The sequence below is a fragment of the Colias philodice genome, chromosome 3 (assembly GCF_061535455.1).
Source record: "Colias philodice isolate Cphi_HAF_F1 chromosome 3, ilColPhil1 Martin Lab GWU primary, whole genome shotgun sequence".
Taxonomy (NCBI): Eukaryota; Metazoa; Arthropoda; class Insecta; order Lepidoptera; family Pieridae; genus Colias; species Colias philodice.
Window position 1 is genome coordinate 7,475,009 of NC_143088.1, and position 20,290 is coordinate 7,495,298.

Sequence of the window (20,290 nt, forward strand, 5' to 3'; positions counted from 1 at the left end):
TGGTTCGCACGTGGACTGGAGGAGTGCTAACGGGATTGCACAACGCACCGCGACGTCGACTTAGGCCCGCGAGCCTGTATTCGCTTGCCGGCTAATACGTGACACAGTTTCTATTCGGATTTTGGGTCAATTCAAATGTCAAGCAGATGCACCCCACTTATGCAACGCTATTAAAGCGGCCTCGTTACATCTACGCACAAATTGAATAATTAGAACACGCAACGGACATAATTATCATTCAAAGATTCCTATATATATAAGACAGTAATATTCCTGTCAAATATACTATATTGTGTACGTACGCCTTCTTATTTACAGTATTAAATGTAATTTGTGTTACAACTCTACATCGTTACCTATAAGATGGAACTCTACATCGCTATGAGCTATAAGATATAATCGTAGAAAATAAAACAAAGTAAACAGATACATTTTTGTTTAATTTCTTAAATCTTCATAATGTGCTTTACATGTTTGACGCTGAAAAATTCTCGCATAACAGCATTGAAATTACTTTCAATTTATATATTTCATTTGTTTCACCACGTGACGACGATAACTTTCATAATGTTAAAGGCCATTATTCGTTTTATTCCGCAACACTAAAATATTTTAAAGAAAAATCACGTTCTGTTATTACTTATTAATCACGTTTTATTATATCAATAAAAAAATATGTAGAGCACGTTCGACCATTACCGACAAAATTATTAGTTTTGGTTAGTTTAATAATTTATAAAATATAAACATAACTTTCATCCGAAGGTTTTACGCCACGTGTAACGTTTAGGCTCAAGCGATATTATTGATAGTAAAACAATAGTTGTACCGTAATTTACCATTAAACGTCCTTTTCATGTAGCTTATAACCATTGTAAAAAGAGAGTTATAACTGTACATTTTTTTATCGTATTGTATTCGATTAATCTCAAGGAATATACACCTAAAAAGTAAACGTACATACACATTTTGAATTAAAGTAAAATATTTACTTCGATCATAATTAATAATGAAAGTGTAGAGACATAATTGAAAATCTTATTTTTACATGAAATTGGAAATACTTGATAGACAATTTACTTTTATATTTATCTTAATTAATAATATCACTAATTTAATGACTTTTCTAATCTTTATTAATTATTTAATTATTACATCATTAGATCAATGCAATGTAATGTACAGTCGTTAGCATGGCACATGGACAGTGGACACATCCACTATACTAAAAACAATACTTACCAAAACAAAATTTAATCGTAAATATTTTATACAAAAATGGTACCTACCTCGTACTACCTACTCGCATAAATCAAACAACATCGTTAGATATATGTATTAAATATTATTATTTACGGATATTAATAGAATTGCCTACACACCTTTGCGTTCTTACTACCCACTTGTTATGAAATTGTTTGTAGAGCCAATAAGAATCTGTCGATTTCAGAATCTAAATACGTCGTCGATCAGCTGGTGACGATGTATGTATAAAAAACGACAACAAATACGTACAATCCTTGAACTCAGGTAATAAAACCCGCACAAGTTAACAATACAACCAGTCCTCTATAAGATATTTTATAATCGAAAGTCAATTTATTTATTGCGTTTGCTATATTAGGTATTATTACGCCGTATGGCTCTACTTTTTACTTTGTGAAATTGATATTCATTATAGGATTGCGATTCTTTTTATAAAATTAGTAGCTTTCCACCCGCGGCTTCGCCCGCGTTTTCAAAGAAAAACCTGCATAGTTCCCGTTCCCGTGGGATTTCCGAATTAAAAACTATCCTATGTGTTATTCTGATGTATAAGCTATATTGTGGTAAAGTTTCATTCAAATCCATTCAGTAGTTTTTACGTGAAAGAGTAACAAACATCCATACATCCATACTTACAAACTTTCGCCTTTATAATAGTAGTAGGATACTCTATGACATACGATTTTCCTAAGCCTTTACGTTTGATGGCTTTTACGTGGCAAATTCAAATCCTAGAAAAAGGGTATATTTCGTCTTTTACATATTGTACTTATTACGAGACACTAATAAAATAGAGCGAATATGTGAAATATACCCAAATATGGTTAGGGTAATGACTATCCAATATTATTGAGAAGAGCTGATAAAGCATAAAAAAAATTCATCAAAATGAAATACATACCTACTTATGTAAAAACTAAAAAGGAACTTTCTTTTTCACAAACGTGTCATTGACGGGAAAAAAGAAACCAATAGGTACATAGATTAATATTAAGAAACAACACGATAGACCACATTAGACATTTAAGAATTAATTAAAATAGGTACTCATGTAAGAACTTATTTAAGTTTTTTCAGACAATAAAACTTACTATCCTATTGTATTTAAAATATTGTAACAAGGAAGGCATCATTGACCTTTGATTCTGAATATATTACACACAGGAAGTATTTAAAATTAATTATACACTTTTTTCGCTTTTTGTAACTAAGTAATCTTAGCATTATTGTAAATAAGTGTTTTTAAACACTTGTTCACTTATCTGCTAATTAGGAAATTCGAACTTCTATCAAAATACAATTCTCTAAAATAGGAATTTTATGAAAAAGAACAACAAAAAATTAAAAATGATTTCTTGGTCCATAATTGCAAAAACTTTTTTCAAGGAAATTAATAAATTTTGTTCTACTCCCGCTACACAACTGTTATACAGTAGAACTCCAATTATCCGAATTAACGGGGACCGGGACCCATTCGGATAATCAAATATTCGGATAATCGGATTTTTTTTAAATTTGCAATTGGAGAGAATAAAAGCTACGTTTTGATATTGCACTATATTCTTATTGAATTAAATGAAAGAAACATGAAAGTTTCACATGTTTTAAATATATAAATAAAATGTACCTACTTATGTACAAGTTTAGAAAGAAAAATCATTGTTTTTTAAACATCTTAAGTCAGTGTAAGCACAACAAGTCAAGTCAAGACTTGACGCGCAAACACTGGCTTCGCGGGGGGAAGAATAATAGCGCACTTTGACTTTTTTTGGACAATTTTTTGTGATTCGGATAATCGGCGATTCGGATAGTCGGAGTTCGGATAATTGGAGTTCTACTGTATGTGTTAACAAATACAATAAGTAATAAGTTATTCGATACAATGTAAACAGTGCATGATAGTTTTATGCTAATGACAAAAATATACTTAGAAGGTGAGGAGCAAACCTAATAAAAAAAGAAAAACCTGTTGGCTGGCAGGTTTCCACAAGCAAAGACCTACATAAATGTAGCGGTAACAGCGTTCGACTCGATAGAAATAGCTCTCCGTGGTGACCGTGCCGTATCTTCCAACCAAACTGATAAGGGAAGAAAATCATGATTCCATATCTACCAGACCTCAAACCTGCGGTATTACCATTGTTTTTTTCTATTTTCAATTAATAATAAACTCCTGTGCCCCATTATGTGTGTGTTATTTATTTATCTTAACCACAAACCCACCATTGTTTTATCAAGTTGATAAGTTTTTTTTAATTTTATCTTTAACATATTACTTATGCCTTTAATTATTATTTTTGAAAATAAAATATGCCACTTGGTTTCGTAAAATGGTTATGAGTGGATGTCATCACAAAATTACCTTATTTATTATTATTTATTACACATTTACTAGTAATAACTTAACATAAATGTTTCCTTAAATTGTACACTGTATTCAGTAATGTAAATTTTAATTAATATGAAATATTAAAAGGAAATTGTGTAAGAAAACTTAAAAAATACTTATTTATTATTGGTAAACAACATCAAATGTGAAGATAATAAATAATGAACGACTTGAAATAAAACATAACAAAAAATAAATAAATTATAAATATTATAAAAAAACTGGAGGCGCCGGGTATCGATCCCGGTACCTCTCGCATGCTAAGCGAGCGCTCTACCATCTGAGCTACGCCCCCGATGATGTATCATACGAAATAATCAAACATATCGGGTGAATAGAAATACAAACATATTTAACATGTAATACGGAAACAACTTTCACAAACCTTGTACTAACTTGTCAAGGTTTAAAAATTTATCTTATCCTAACGGTTATCTGTACTGTATTTGATACGCGACTTAGCGACGAGTAAAGTAGGCCGTTCTAATCTCATTCTAATACTCCAAAAATGTAAATTGTAGGGATAATATTCACAATGAATAATAAATCGTAGTAAATAACAGTACCCTATATAATAATGATTATGTTTTGTTTTCATGACGAAGTGATAAGTTCGTAGTGATAACAATTGCGTATAAGATGAATTACCTCAACGTGATTATGCAATAAGTCGTTTAATTTCTAATTATGTAGGTAGATACAAGGAAGTGTAATTTATTATTCATAACAAGCAAAATATTATGTCGATGAGTAAAAAAAAATCAACGTGATTCAAAATTAACTTGACCTCTTTATGTATGCACAATTTTTTTTTATTATGTGCGGTAATAATGAGTTTACTAACACTTCTAGAATTTAGTGGAACTAACCTAATTATTAACTACTTCACCTTGTTTGTGTTTTAAACATTTTCGTAATGCTCAGAGGTGTCGCCAGGGAAACCGAGTGAGATGGTAAAGTAACTAATAAAATAACCTTGAAAAAATAAGATACAGGAAATATTTATTATTTATACATACTTAGAGCATTTTTAGTACCCACATACAGGCATTAAAAATATTCCTTGTTATTGTTTGTATAATAGTTTATTTTTTTTGTATATAACATTGGCTATACTTACTACGAGCATAAAAAAATTGCGGATGCGTTCTAAAAAACATATTAAAGGTTATTAGCTATATTTTACTATTTTTACAACATTAAATTAATAAAAAAGGTAATATTCTTTTAATTAATCATAAATACGTGGTTAGGGGTAAATAAAACACATTTTTTAACAAAATATATATGTATTTATGTATACAAAATCTTAATATCTAGCTATCTTCCTGTAATGTGACGACTTGTGCGCCCTTGCCCACCGCGTCTCCTTGCTTGAAGGGGACTACTTCAGCGACAACTCCGTCACGAGGCGAACGCACTACGTACTCCATCTTCATAGCGATGACCACAAATAGTGGCTGACCCTTAACCACCTGATTGATATGTGAAATTAAAAATTAGCAACGGATTATAGAGTCAAATCCGTACCCTTAATCTTAATCTTAATATATATAAATCTCGTGTCACAATGTTTGTCCTCAATGGACTCCTAAACCACTTAACCTATTATAATAAAATTCGCACACCATGTGCAGTTCGGTCCAACTTGAGAGACAGAATAATTTAAACATGTAGGTACCACGGGCGAAGCCGGGGCGGACCGCTAGTAATATTATAAATATGTCAGTGTGTTTGTTAGTTGGTCTTCGAAGTCACAACGGAGAGATTTTATGATATGATTTTTGTATCTATATTCTAGAAATAACTTTAGTAGGCTATAGTGACACATGCTCCTTTGAAATGGGGGTGAAACATCTCGCTTCCTTTGACTTCGCTGGTGAAGATGTGGATGGAAAGCTAGTATCTATAATAATTGAACGCGCTAATCTCAGGAACTACGAGGATAGTTTGAAAAAATATTTCTGTGGTATACTATTAGCCCGTTTATTGAAAAAGGTAGGTTAGGGTATATATCATGACGCTAAGACCAATAAGAGCGGAGCAATACGGGTAAAACTGCGGAGCAAGTATAGTTTGATAATAAGTTGTACAATAAAAAAAAAATTGAAGATGAAATGATATTTAATATCTCAAAAAGATAAGGCATTTTTTGACGGCATGCCATTGATAGCTATTATATATTAGTAATTTAGTCTACGCATTTTATCTTTAAGCGAACAAAGTATCGGACCTCATCTAATAAATAATTGGGGTTATGCAAAATACATATTTCTATTTTTTGTGTGTTTCTATAAGTGTTGTAATTACATTTATTTTTATTTGGTAATAACAATACAAACTTCTCTAAAATCTGTTTATTCTTGGAATTTTTGATTAGACAAGCTATAATATTATGCGTTTCCTGGTTGCGAAACACGTAACCGTGAGATATAAAAAGTTTCGCCTATGCATTTTAAATAATTGCTACGTTTTAAATTTAAAAGATAAATAAAAACATTCAGGTCACTGCTTTTATTATTACGAGATACTTATTTAGTAAAAAAAAATTAAATTTACATTCTTTATAAATAATGTTTTGATAGACCTAAATATACTTTAATTAATATACATTATATAATATTGCTAACTTTGAGGAAAAAGTCACATATAAGTTGTTTATAGACCTACTAGCTTTCCGCCCGCGGCTTCGCCCGCGTTTTCAAAGAAATACCCGTTCCCGTAGGATTACCGGGATAAAACCTATCCTATGTCCTTTCTCGGGTATCAAAATATCTCTATATCAAATTTCATGCAAATTGGTTCAGCAGTTAAGGCGTGATTGAGTAACAGACAGACAGACAGAGTTACTTTCGCATTTATAATATTAGTATGGATAAAGTAAAAGTTATATATTACAAAAAAGTTATATAAGTATTACAAAAAAAAGTTGAATGTTATTATAACTGTGCTGTAGGTTTAATACTTTTGCCGTTAACCTTCTTTAAAAATCGTTAATAAAGACTACTCAGATTTAAAGGATAAAAAAACAATTTTACTCTATCTCAATGCGACCAATGAAGTTTCACTTCAAAAATAAAAATTACCCTCCTATAATGCATTTAGGTAAAATTTTCTATTTATTAACCTTATTCTCACCTTTTTACAGTATAAATACCTATAACGTACCTTATCCCCTTTATTGACGAGTATTTTCTCGAACACTCCCGGGGTGGGTGAACAAGCGTTGTTGGCTGTTTGTGTGGAGCCAGCACCAGTCGCTTCACTGTATTTAGGTCGCGGTAGATGTACTACTTTCTGACCATTCTGAAATATAATTAAATATATTACAAGGTATATAATATGTACTTATATTTTTTGTACTATATGATCTTGGTGGACCAATTCGACCCTTAATTCTAATGCGAAGGTCGAATTATTCTATATTATGTGTAACATCATATCATCATAAAAACTAGAAGATTTGACAGGTACAGGCAAATTTGATAAGAAAATAAGTTCTAGGCAGACGAAAATCAAGCAAACTTAATAAAAAAAGCATTGCATTGGTTGATAACTAACCACAAAATAAAATAACTATCGTCATCTTGGAGATATATTGGGACCTTGTTTCACATATTGGACTTTTTTACGGCGCGAGAGAAATTGAAAATACGAGTTTCATTGCCTGTTAAAATTCACCACTACCAAACACTTATTACAAATACCTAACACTAAACGTTTACTTTTCTAGTAAAAACAAATCTCGAAAAACAAACCCCTTGACCACCGAGCGGCCCGATCGGGCCACGACACAATAGATTTTCTATTGTGTCTGTGATTCCGGGGACTGATAAATACAATTTAAATACTCTTTTTTGTATTGTTTCAATTCAAGCTCGTATTCGATAAAGATTAGTTTTATAAAGGTCTTTAAAGATTTTATTATCTTCGATTACAGATCATTCTGTTTTTGGCGGATGTAGATTAATTAAGAGTGCGTCAGCATTGCCTTTTTTACCATTTTTTAGGTAGATTTATTTTAAATTAGTGCATTACCTATGTCCGTTTAAAAAAAAAACTTTTTGTTTAAATTATATATTTAGTCACATTGTAAGTGAACACGCATAAATACATTATAAGTTATGAAATTAGGAATTTAATTTTATAAGAATTTACGTGGTATCAAATGCGATATTTCTACAAGTAATTTAACTTATTGATTTATATAATTAATTAATATATATTGACTATCTCATATGAACCAAGAACAAAGTTTTACATACAAAAATGAAACGATCAAAAGCTCTATATAATATTTCAAGACAAATAATTATTCTACCCAAGTGTGGCCAGGGCCTATTTATAATTATTCTACCCTTTATTAAGTTAAAAATAATTACCTCATCATACACATGCACTTCTCGGTCATACGTCAACAGACCAACATTGCTAGTCTTATCATTTATTTTTGTGATTAGTCTTAACCCTTCTTGCGTTTGCTTTATAGAGGCTTCCGCTTTCTGCCATTCACCGTCGTTGACGCACACTTGATATGCGTTTGGAGTGTTCTCGTACTGAACTGTCACTTTAATATCTGAAAATAAAATAGTTTTTACTTGAGGATTCATTCGATTTGAGGTAACAAACGGCAAAGAAAATATATTTGAACAATTTATTATATGTGGCAGATGTATCAAAGGGCAGGAAGATGTAGCAAAGAATAGGCTGTAAAATACAACGTATTCTTCTTTTAATTAATGTAATTTTGGCATTTGATTTAGTATACCTAAGTAGTCAAATAGTCGAGTAAAGTAGTAGTTGCGAACTGTTAAGACTAAAAGAAGAAACGGACTAAGCCTGATTTGGGCAAGTGAAAAAGGTGGCTTCGAAATACTAGTCATATTTTATTTACATCAAATGACTAACTACAATTAATAACAATTATATTAAACTGAAAGGCTAACCTAAAAATATGTTTCTTTCATTCTATTTATTCACTATTACCTTTCTCACCAAACTTCAAGTTAATTGTTTTTTGCAATTGATAATTCGGTCGCCAGGCGGTAGGAGCGACGGATATCCCCTTCCATGTGTCGTTCGGTGAACTTTCCAATTGAGATTTAAGTATCTAAAACAACGTAGGTTGAATAAATATAATTAAACAATATACATTATAAATGTTATTTTTTTGTAGTACTATGAATAAAAACTGAAATAGATACGAAAATAAAGATACTTTGTAATACATAATTGAGTGTCTAAACTTTTTTAATTCATGCATAAAATTTGATTGAAAATAAAATTTGACATTCAGGTAAGTACTACATTTTTTATCTTTATGCAATTTCCGCACCAAATTTTATAATCTTTTTGTATCAGCTTGAGCGTGATGTTGACTTTGTTGCTAATTGTCAAATTAACTAATAATCATAACAAGATTTAATGAATTTTATATTTGCATAAATGCAAATTATTACTCATTATAAATTATTAATTAATCATCTTTACGCTATCACTGAATACATTTTTTATTAATTATGTATTGAAATAAATAAATAAAAAATTCCATTAAAATTATTTAAAAAGGCATCCAACACAATGAATATTCATGCAAAAGAACCCGACACATGGACAATTTCTACACGCTATTCAATATACGTACATGTCCCAAAGCAGCTTGCACTGCGCTTTCATCGCTGAGTTCTAGATCTTTCTGCGGGAACAACTCCGCTTCATGTTCCGGTATGAACGCGGTGTGCACGTCGCCCGATACGAACGCGCTCGCACCGCTCAAGCGGAGCAGGAAGTTCACGTTCGTTTCTAGACCTGCTACCTATAATAATGTATCAATTATTAGGTATAGGGGATAGGAAAAGTAGCTTTAATTACTATTTACTTGAAATATTGTCTGGATATTGAAAATTCGATGGTATATACAATAGTAGCACAGTATTACCATCCTATAGTATGGCGACGAATGTACTTGTGAGTTGTGCAGAGAAACGGAGGGGAACTGGCGGGGGGTCGGGCGACGCGGGCCGCTTAATGCAATCACGCTGAGTTTGCATTAACTATCGCGAAAGGATGACGCAGTCGTATTTTTTGTGTAATAATTTTATTATACATAGGTACTTACATATTCTATTATGACGCGCAAAAACTGTTCCGTTTACGGATGTAAATCTACATTGAAATCCCAGAAGGAAACAATATTTCAGAAATATTGTATTAATTGTATCTGTTGAATTAAAATCAAAGCTATGTATATGTTGTCCTCATTATTTTCTAATCAGATTGTACATCCCAATGCGAATGCATTACTTAGTTAAATGGTATAATATACAATTAAGAACATCCAAAAATAAAGTGTCCACGTAAATAATATTTAGCAGTGCAATATCTGTAATTATATAATTATGAACAAATAATTACATCAGATTTAATAATCGCAATTATTTTGAATGTACATATGAATAAATGATTTCATCATAATATTAATAATCAAAATTGTTTTATTTCCCATTTGTTGCAACCCTAGCGTATTTTCGTGTGGCAGCGTAAGTACCTACGCTGGCGGCGGCATCGCGCGACATCAAAGGCGATTCCTTACTGTAGGAAATAATATTGTAATACTGTGATAGTAGTATGTATAAGAGTATGGGTATAGCAAATTAGATGGGATAAATAAATAGATAGTTTGTGTGTATCTCTGGATATGCAAAACTGATTGTAACATTGTTTCGGAGTATACGTTATTTATTTTATATCCGATCAAAACGGGCGGAGCCACGGCAAGCAACTAGTGACATAGTTAATGAGGTTTTTGCATTGTAAATGTTTTGGTGTTGTCTTTATAACCTTTAATTAACGATTTGCTAATTGCTTTTATTGCTTTAATTGAGCTTAAATATTTATAAGGTGCTTTAATACAGACAAAAAATTGGATTAGGTTAATTTAATCTCGTTAGTGGTGGTAATTATAGTAGAGCTGTCAAATGTTGCCAAAGTTTGTTGAACTGTCAAATGTTGCCTATTAAGGTTGGTGCCAACCATATCGGAACCGACAAGGCAACCATTCCAACATTGCTACAGATTGTCCGACGGTTGGCCTTCCAGCTGTCAGTTGACCATAGAGTAATATGTCAGTTGACCATAGTACGAAGAGAATGGGCTAAATTCTACTATAGAAATAGAGAAAATTACAGTCATATGCGGCTCTTACAACTTATTTTTTAAGGTTTTTAATGTAGCCGCACTGTCAATTTTTTTTAATACTTCTAACATAATAAAATACGCTTGATTTCTGGCATCTCTATTTGCGTAATCTTTGTTACTTAAGTCCCACAAACAGGGAAAGTCTTTATATAGTTCCAGCAATTTTATTAATATGTCACGTTCGGTGACCGTAACTCCCTTGGCGTTCATGTTGACGTCCTACACCGGCGGCGTTGCGAATATGAATGAGCCAATTACCTATATTACTCTATGGAATGAGCCGATTTGGTCGGAACAAAGCTTCCAGACGTTCCAATTTGGTTGGATCGGATAGGAAGTTGGTTTGGTCGGTATCGCCGGCGCATCCGACCACGTCAAACCAATATTAATAATAATTATGTCGGACCGACCGCTCTCTACACTTTCCGATTTGGTCGTGTTCGGATGGTTGGCACCAACCAAATCGGAGCGTCTGTAGATGCTATAAAAAATAGGCAACATTTGACAGTTCAACAAAATTCAACAACGTAACCTAGTAACGACGACATAGAATAATATGATATTTCGTTTTGTTAGAACTGCACATTTGCTTAACTTTTTTCAATTACGATAACATATTTATAATAATAATGACCGATACAAGTAATTTTAGGATTTGATTTTACTGATAAACCATTTAGATCAAGAGCCCACGACGGCCAGACTTTCCTTTCTTTCGGAAAGTTGAAAGTTTCTCTGTATATGTCTCCTATACAGATAAGAACGACCAGCGACTATCAAGTTTGGGTTGTGGTTACTTTGGCAGGAAACAGGTAGTGAAGGTGTATAAAATAGTACCTAACTTTCATTATAGTTTAAAAGCTAAATTTTATATATGTTACTTGGGGACCTATAAAAAGACATTACCTTAAGAGCCAGACAGTTTTCATGGTTCTTACATCTAGCCAGACACATTTAAAAAATAACTAACATATCATCAAATTCACATAACTACCTAAAAGCGTATCAAATATGAAATAACCCACTAAAACATTAGTTAACTATAATTATTAAAAAAATAAAAGTATAATATATAAGTAATAAAGTTATTACTTATCTTTTACTTAGACTTATGTTGATGGAATTTCACGTATCCCGATGACTTTTTTATTGTGTCATCGAGATACGTGAAATTTCATCAACATAAACCCCCGTAAAAGATAAGTAATAACTTTATTACTTATATATTATACTTTTATTTTTTTAATAATTATAGTTAACTAATGTTTTAGTGGGTTATTTCATATTTGATACGCTTTTAGGTAGTTATGTGAATTTGATGATATGTTAGTTATTTTTTAAATGTGTCTGGCTAGATGTAAGAACCATGAAAACTGTCTGGCTCTTAAGGTAATGTCTTTTTATAGGTCCCCAAGTAACATATATAAAATTTAGCTTTTAAACTATAATGAAAGTTAGGTACAATTTTATACACCCTTACTACCTGTTTCCTGCCAAAGTAACCACAACCCAGACTTGATAATCGCTAGTCGTTCTTATCTGTATCGGAGACATATACAGAGAAACTTTCAACTTTCCGAAAGAAAGGAAAGTCTGGCCGTCGTGGGCTCTTATATTAATTCTAAACATAATAAACAATTTCTGATTTAAAGAACTGACGTTGCTACAATTTTGTGTCAATAACCCTTTTTTCTTTTTAAATACCAGAGACGTTACTCTAAAAATCGAAATCTGACATCTAGAATCGAATGCATTGATTACTTGGGAATAAAAATCATCATAAATTATTCACATGTGTTTCAAGTTCGATTGACAAATGTTTCAAGTCCGTATCGATTAATTCACTTTAATCGATGTTTTTAAGCAGGTTACCACCCTATGAAGATAAAATTGATAGACGTCAAATGTTGCCTATTAAATTGGCTCGACAATAAATACTTTCTTTTAATTAATTTTACTTTTCTGAGAACTTCATTTATTTTGAATTGACACACAAATTGACAAAAAATTATCATCAAAATATACAACGTTATTAGTCACACATTTATCAAATGCATTATTAATTCGATAACACACCAACAGTATTTTTTTATATCAAAGGCTTTTATTAGTCCATTAATCCATACTAATATTATAAATGCGAAAGTAACTCTGTCTCTCTGTCTGTTACTCAATCACGCCTAAACTACTGAACCAATTTGCATGAAATTTGGTATGGAGATATTTTGATACTCGAGAAAGGACATAGGCTACCTTTTATTGCGAAATATGTACCACGGGCGAAGCCGGGGCGGACCTCTAGTAATATTATAAATGCGAAAGTGTGTTTATTCGTTTTAATGTGACATGGCCATGGGTTACTTTTGACAGCGGTGAAACGACTCATACTAATACGAATTTAACATCAGGGGAATCCGCGGGCAAAGAAAAATATATGAATATTGTTTTCAATAAAACTGATGATGATGATATTGTTCATGAAATTAATAATAATTCCATAATTCCAGGGCCCTGGTGAAAGCGCCCAACGACCGGGCGAGTTTATACGTTCGCTAGCTATGCAGATACTGAGCCATTCTGCGCACGCGCGGCCTGTGGATAGAGGGCATAGCGTACGGGATGTGGGTGGGAATAGGTGGGTGGTTAGTAGTACTTTAATCAGTCGTAAAAATTTCCAATTTTAGGAAGTCTATAAGTCAGGAAAATTTCTATACGCCAGGAAAATTTATATAGATAAGGAAAATTTGTATAAGTCAGGAAAATGTTTATAAGCCAGGAAAATTTCTATAAAGAAGGTATATTTCTATACGTCAGGAAAATTTGTATAAGTCAGGAAAATGTTTATAAGCCACGAAAATTTCTATACGCCAGGAAAATTTCTATACTTAAGTCAGGAAAATTTCTATACGCCAGGAAAATTTGTATAAACAAGGAAAATTTATATACGTCAGGAAAATTTCTATAAGTCAGGAAATTTTCTATACGCCAGGAAAATTTGTTTAAACAAGGAAAATTTTTATACGTCAGGAAAATTTCTATAAGTCAGGAAAATTTCTATACGCCAGGAAAATTTGTATAAAGAAGGAAAATTTCTATACGTCAGGAAAATTTCTTTAAGTCAGGCAAAATCCATAAGTCGGGAAAATTACGATAAGTCAGGAAAAAAATGTATAAGTCAGGAAAAATTGGTATAAGTCAGGAAAATTTCCATAAGTCGGGAAAATTTCTATAAGCTGGAAAATTTCCATAAGGAAGGAAAGTTTCTATAAACAAGGAAAATTTTTATACTTACTTGAGGAAAAATTCTATAAGCCAGGAAAATTTCTATGCGTCGGGATAATTTCTATACGTCAGGAAAAATTCTATACGTCAGGAAAAATTACATAAGTCGGGAAAGGAGATTGCCCAAGTGACTATGGCACTTGGTATCGCAATCAAACTTATTGTGTCAAGATGAAATATAGCTCAATTTAAAGCTTGATGTTAGTTCTTTTAGAAATGATTAAAGTTTTTATGTAAATAAGCCGCAGTTCGCGACAATAAAAATAAAACAATAGTTTTAACTAACGATGAACGTTAAGTTTTACATTAATTACATAGGTAATATTTTAATTTACAAGACAAATGTGAAAAGTAAATCGTAATAAACATTATTTCAAAATAAATAACGTCGAACAATGCGTCGAATACATTCATTTCAAACAGAAACTGACATGGCGCTTGCAAAAGAGATAGATATATGTGTCAAAACAAAACTTTTACTTTTATTTCTATTTATTCGGTATAATTACGACTTAATAGTGATAAATATGATCATCTTCTTATATATAAAAATGAATCGCAAAATGTGTTGGTAAGCGCATAACTCGAGAACGGCTGAACCGATTTCGATAATTCTTTTTTTATTATATTCCTTGAAGTACGAGGATGGTTCTTATGTAGAGAAAACGTAAACATGTACCACGGGCGAAGCCGGGGCGGACCGCTAGTATAATATAAAAATGAATCGCAAAATGTGTTGGTAAGCGCATAACTCGAGAACGGCTGAACCGATTTCGATAATTCTTTTTTTATTATATTCCTTGAAGTACGAGGATGGTTCTTATGGGGAGAAAACGTAAACATGTACCACGGGCGAAGCCGGGGCGGACCGCTAGTTATAAATACAAATAGGAATTAACAATATCACGAACACGAGACACAACTAGTATTTTACCGATTCCATACGTGGTCATACATGTTTCAAAACACAAACTTTTACTATTATTTCAATTTATCCGGTATAATTAAGACTTAATAGTGATACATATGATCATTATAAATACAAATAGGAATTAACAATATCACGAACACGTGGCACAACTAAAATTTTACCGATGCCACCCGTGGTCATTCTCCTTTCTATAAGCCAGGAAAATTTCAATAAGTCAAGAAAATTTGTATAAGTCAGGAAAAATTATATACGCCAGGAAAATTTATTTACGTCAGGAAAAATTCTATAAGCCAGGAAAATTTCTATGCGTGAGGAAAATTTCTCTTTGCCGCAAAAATTTCTATAATTCAGGAAAAATCCATAAGTCGGGAAAATTTCGATAAGACAGGAGAATTTCTATACGTCAGGAAAATTTCTCTTTGTGGGGAAAATTTCAAGTGATAAATTATGATAAAATACGTATTTAAGGCGATAGAAACGATTCAACTATAAATTTATATTTAAACATGGTAAGTATGCATAATAAATAACCTTATATTTCGTGTTTCTCCGAAATAATTAAGTAGAGAACTTAATACAACGGTTCCGTGAGATAGGAGAGGATACGGAAGATTGCTCTAAACCGTTGTTAGGCGATTGTGAATTGTATTTAATTTGATAGATAAATTAAAAAATTTAATCAGAGATAATGTAAAAAGCAGTTTTAATCCTACTAATATTATAAATGCGAAAGTTTGTGAGGATGTGTGTGTGTGTGTGTTTGTTACTCTTTCAATACTACTGAACCGATTACAATGAAATTTAGCACACATATATAGAAGGTAACTTGGATTAACACATAGGGTAGGTTTTATCCCGGAAATCCCACGGGAACGGGAACTATTCGGGTTTTCCTTTGAAAACGCGGGCGAAGCCGCGGGCGGAAATCTAGTCTCAGATATATATTTTTATATCGAATATCCTAATATGATTGATAAATACGCTTACTTGATATTCAGAAAGTTTACGTTGTGTTTTAGCCAACGCTTCGTTTCTGTCACGTCCCCATACGACGAGTTTCGCTATCATAGGATCGTAATGTACGGACACTTCTTGTCCTTGCCTTACTCCAGTTTCCACCTGCAGAAATAATGGAATGGAAGTATGGAAAATATTCAATTGAAAACTGTTGATGGAATGGATTTTTACAATAATATTTGTTAAATGTATGATTTTAAATGTTACTTTTTACTCTTCCTGTAAAAGAATAGTTTTTAAGAATCCAAAAACACAAAGGAGAATAATTTGTTTTGAAGTGAAAATTTTTTAGGCATGTTGAGAGTAAAATAACAAGGTTCGCATCATGGCAATACCGTCACGTCATAGCAATTCTGTCATGTCATTGAGTAAAGCGACGATTTTGGTCGTATCTTTGCATCTTGCCAAAGAAGTTTCACTTCTGACAGGTGTGCTCGGCACACAAGCTATTATTTTTAAACCTGATATACCAAAAGAAGGTTTACAATACCCACTCGAACATTCTCTTCCACAGTTGGTTGTGTCAAACGGTGCAATGTACCCGCTCTTGGCAAGAACCCGGCGCGTGGTTCCTCCGCGTATATGCGGCATTCCACCGCGTGACCTCGTCGGATGATGTCGTCTTGTGTTAGTGGGAGCGGCTCGCCTGACGCTACACGGAGTTGCCATTCTACTAAATCCGTTCCTGGAAAGGATATAAAGAGCGAAAGAAAGAATTAGTCGTAATAATTACATTAGTTATTGTAATACTGTTGTGTTCTTTTCATTGACGTATTATAAATAACTAAACCAATCACAAACATCATTAAGAAGCTCGCATAAAAAATCCTGAGGCATCTATTATACGCTCATTAGAAAACTCTGCCTTACATCTGCCTGGGCAGAGTTATAATTTGGACATTTTTTGGGCGAGATTGTGTTTGTGTGTACAGTGGAAACAAATAAAAAATTGCGATATTTTGTAAAACATGAGCCAACATGAATAATACTCATAATACCTGTAATCATTTCCGTAATAGGGTGTTCTACTTGCAAGCGAGTATTCATTTCCATAAAGTGAAACTCATGAGTCTGTCTATGCAGGATGAACTCAACTGTTCCGGCTCCCACATAACCAACAGCTTTAGCAGCCCTGACAGCAGCATCACCTAACGCTTTGCGTGTTTCTTCTGATAGGCCAGGCTGGAATTTGTGTGTCACAAATGAAATAAGTATACATTAAATGATTATTATTTTCGCGTACAACTTACGATGATTCTAATACTTCCTTAAATGTGTACAAAAAAATTAAGAGGTCTTATATTCTCTCTCTCTATTTCATTAGAGATTATAAGAGCTCGCGTAGTAATGTAAACTAGTACAGAATGAATTGCTAGTAATTATAATATCTAGATTGTTTTATGTAAAAAGAACACTCACTGCAGGCGCCTCTTCTATAATTTTTTGGTGTCGCCGTTGTACGGAACAATCTCTTTCAAATAAGTGAACAGCATTTCCGTGCATGTCAGCAAATACCTGGTTAAGTAGAATAGTTATAAAATCGAAATAGGAAAAAATTGATTATGTATTATTTAATAAAAAAAGAAGATCACGATTTACATACCTGTACTTCAACATGTCTTGGATCTGTTATGTATTGTTCTAACAACATATTGTCATCACCAAACGATTTAAGAGATTCTCTCTTCGCTGATTCTAATTGAGTCAAAAATTCTGACTCTGTCATAGCAATTCTCATACCCTATAAAAGTAACTATATATTTAGGAGTATACAGAATATTACAATAAATTAAATACAACACTTTTTTTCTATATTATTTTATATTTTTATGAATATTTTTCATTTGCTGTTAATAATACATACTTTACCACCACCTCCTCGTACAGCTTTAATCATCAATGGGAAACCTATCCGTTTAGCTTCAGCCTGTAAAAATTCAATGTTTTGGTTTTCTCCATGATATCCTTTCACTATAGGCACTCCAGCCTTTGCCATTATGGCCTTTGAAGTGCTGAAATATTTTCATAACATAAGTATTAATAATTACAGTCTACAGACATGGTAGATTTAAAAGTAATTTGTTACTGGGTCTGTCATATTATCTATTACTAGCCGCTCCGCGCGGTTTCACCGCCGTGGCTCCTCTCCCGTTGGTCGTAGCGTGATGGTATATAGCCTATAGCCTTCCTCGATAAATGAGCTATCTAACACCGAAAGAATTTTTCAAATCGGACCAGTAGTTCCCGAGATTAGCGCGTTCAAACAAACAAACAAACTCTTCAGCTTTATAATATTAGTATAGATTTATTAATTGTTAATTTTTTGAAATCTGTTTCAGGAACATTTACTACATGTAAAAGTCAATTTTTCAGGAAAAATTTATGTGACATGCAAACTTCTTTTTAATATTCACTATATTTTTCTTGCTTCATAAAGTACTTAACTAACAAGTTTTTACCTATGTGATTTTCATGTATTAAAATTTTTTAAGAATGCAGTTTCATGTTAAAAACTTCTTTATACCATCAGAACATCAAACATTTATTAATTAAAAATAAACATGAATTTTACTGTACCTTTTAATCCCCATATCTCTGATAGCAGATGTTGGTGGACCAATGAATATAACACCTTCATTGGCACATCTTTCACAAAACTCAACATTTTCAGATAGGAATCCATAACCTGGGTGTATCGCTTGACTGTTCGATTTTTTTGCTACTTCTATTATCTTGGCTGCATTTAAATAGCTCTGTGATGAAGGAGCTGGACCTATATGATAGGCCTCATCTGCCTGAAATAGGAATTTAAAATATAGCTGGCAAACTGTGAATGATCAATTGATGTCAGTTTTACTTGATGTTGCTGCTAGAACGCAAGTGATGAGCAAGTCTTATAAGATGAGGGTAATTTACAAAAAATGTATTAAAAGAAGATTGGACAATTTAAAGAAAGATAGATTGATTTAAATAGAGATTTTTGTTATAATTATATCTATTTTATTACTTAATTATAAGTAAGAACTTAATTACTTTACTTAATAAAAAGATATTCTATTCCAAGCTTGTCATAACCTAAAGCAATACAAAATATGGACATACCATTTCCACATGCATTGCATTTTTGTCAGCTTCAGAATAAACTGCAACTGTTCTTAAACCTAGTTTATTGGCAGTTCGCATAACCCTGCATGCTATTTCCCCTCTGTTTGCTATTAATACTTTATTTATTGTTCTACGCTGAATATCAGCTTTGATAGATTGTGCATGATTGAACCGTAATCCACTATTTAAGCTTTGGAATTGCCTTAAAAACAATACGAAATGAAAGAAATTAGTTACTTAAGTCTAATTATTATAATCACAACAATATAAATCAGATCGAGTTCAAAAATTCTTACCAAATTTTGCTTAATCTATGAGAATACATTTTTTCTTAACTGGGATGTAATTTATTCGAGATTCTACCGCTAAAATGCTTTGTCGAAACTTATACTGATAACGATAACCGCTCACATTGAAACGATTGTTAATGTGTTTATGCATAATCATTATTGTACGAATGTCGTCACATATGGCTATTTGTTATTCCTTATCACAAACTTGAATAAACTAAAGTCAAAAATGATAATAAATGTAAATGAGAGATTGTGCTTTGCGGGTGATAAAAATTACGTATAATTTCGTCGCAGTTTGTTTACATTTTTGAAATTGACATTTGACACTTGACACCGTTGACAGTAATAAGACAGCTGACAGAACATCCTCCCCGAACATTGAGCTGTGATTGAGATACTCCCCGTTTTCCAATTACAGAGCATAATGCGACTCAGTGCCGCACAATGCCGAATTATGCTAGTTAGCAATAACCTCATTAATGTGTAAATAAAGTGGTATACATAATAATTGGTTGAAAAATATTTACGGTTATTATAAGTAATTTGGATTTTGATTTTTTCATTAACATTTTTTTCAATGTTTGTACCTTCATCCATACTTATATTTATTTTTTTAACACAATTTGAATTAACTTTGATTATTTCAAAAAAACTACAATGAAACGAAAGCTTTAAATTTTTTTCCAACAATTAATAATTACTAAGGGCGTATTCAGAAAGAAAGCTTGAAACTTATAAGCGCTTATCGGCGCTTGTCATGTTCATATATTTTCCTGTCAGTGCTGGTAACCCGCGCAGGAAAATATATGA

The 20,290-nt window shown here is 32.3% G+C and overlaps 1 protein-coding gene and 1 non-coding gene across 2 annotated transcripts; both read right to left on the reverse strand.

Annotated features, from left to right (window-relative positions):
* Nucleotides 1-3,877: 3,877 nt before the first annotated feature.
* TRNAA-AGC (transfer RNA alanine (anticodon AGC)) lies at nt 3,878-3,950 on the reverse strand. Its single transcript has one exon. It is a non-coding gene; the product is annotated as a tRNA-Ala (tRNA).
* Nucleotides 3,951-4,936: 986 nt separating this feature from the next.
* On the reverse strand, nt 4,937-19,819 carry Mccc1 (Methylcrotonoyl-CoA carboxylase 1). Its single transcript, XM_089714530.1, has 14 exons — nt 19,484-19,819; nt 19,185-19,389; nt 18,660-18,877; nt 17,947-18,094; nt 17,686-17,823; nt 17,502-17,597; nt 17,081-17,264; nt 16,577-16,767; nt 16,053-16,184; nt 9,300-9,470; nt 8,642-8,765; nt 8,038-8,231; nt 6,824-6,961; nt 4,937-5,130 (listed from the first exon to the last, which is right to left on the reverse strand). Exons 1-14 carry the CDS (start codon nt 19,510-19,512, stop codon nt 4,972-4,974), a joined length of 2,127 nt encoding a protein of 708 aa, XP_089570656.1. The 5' UTR covers nt 19,513-19,819; the 3' UTR covers nt 4,937-4,971.
* Nucleotides 19,820-20,290: the final 471 nt, after the last annotated feature.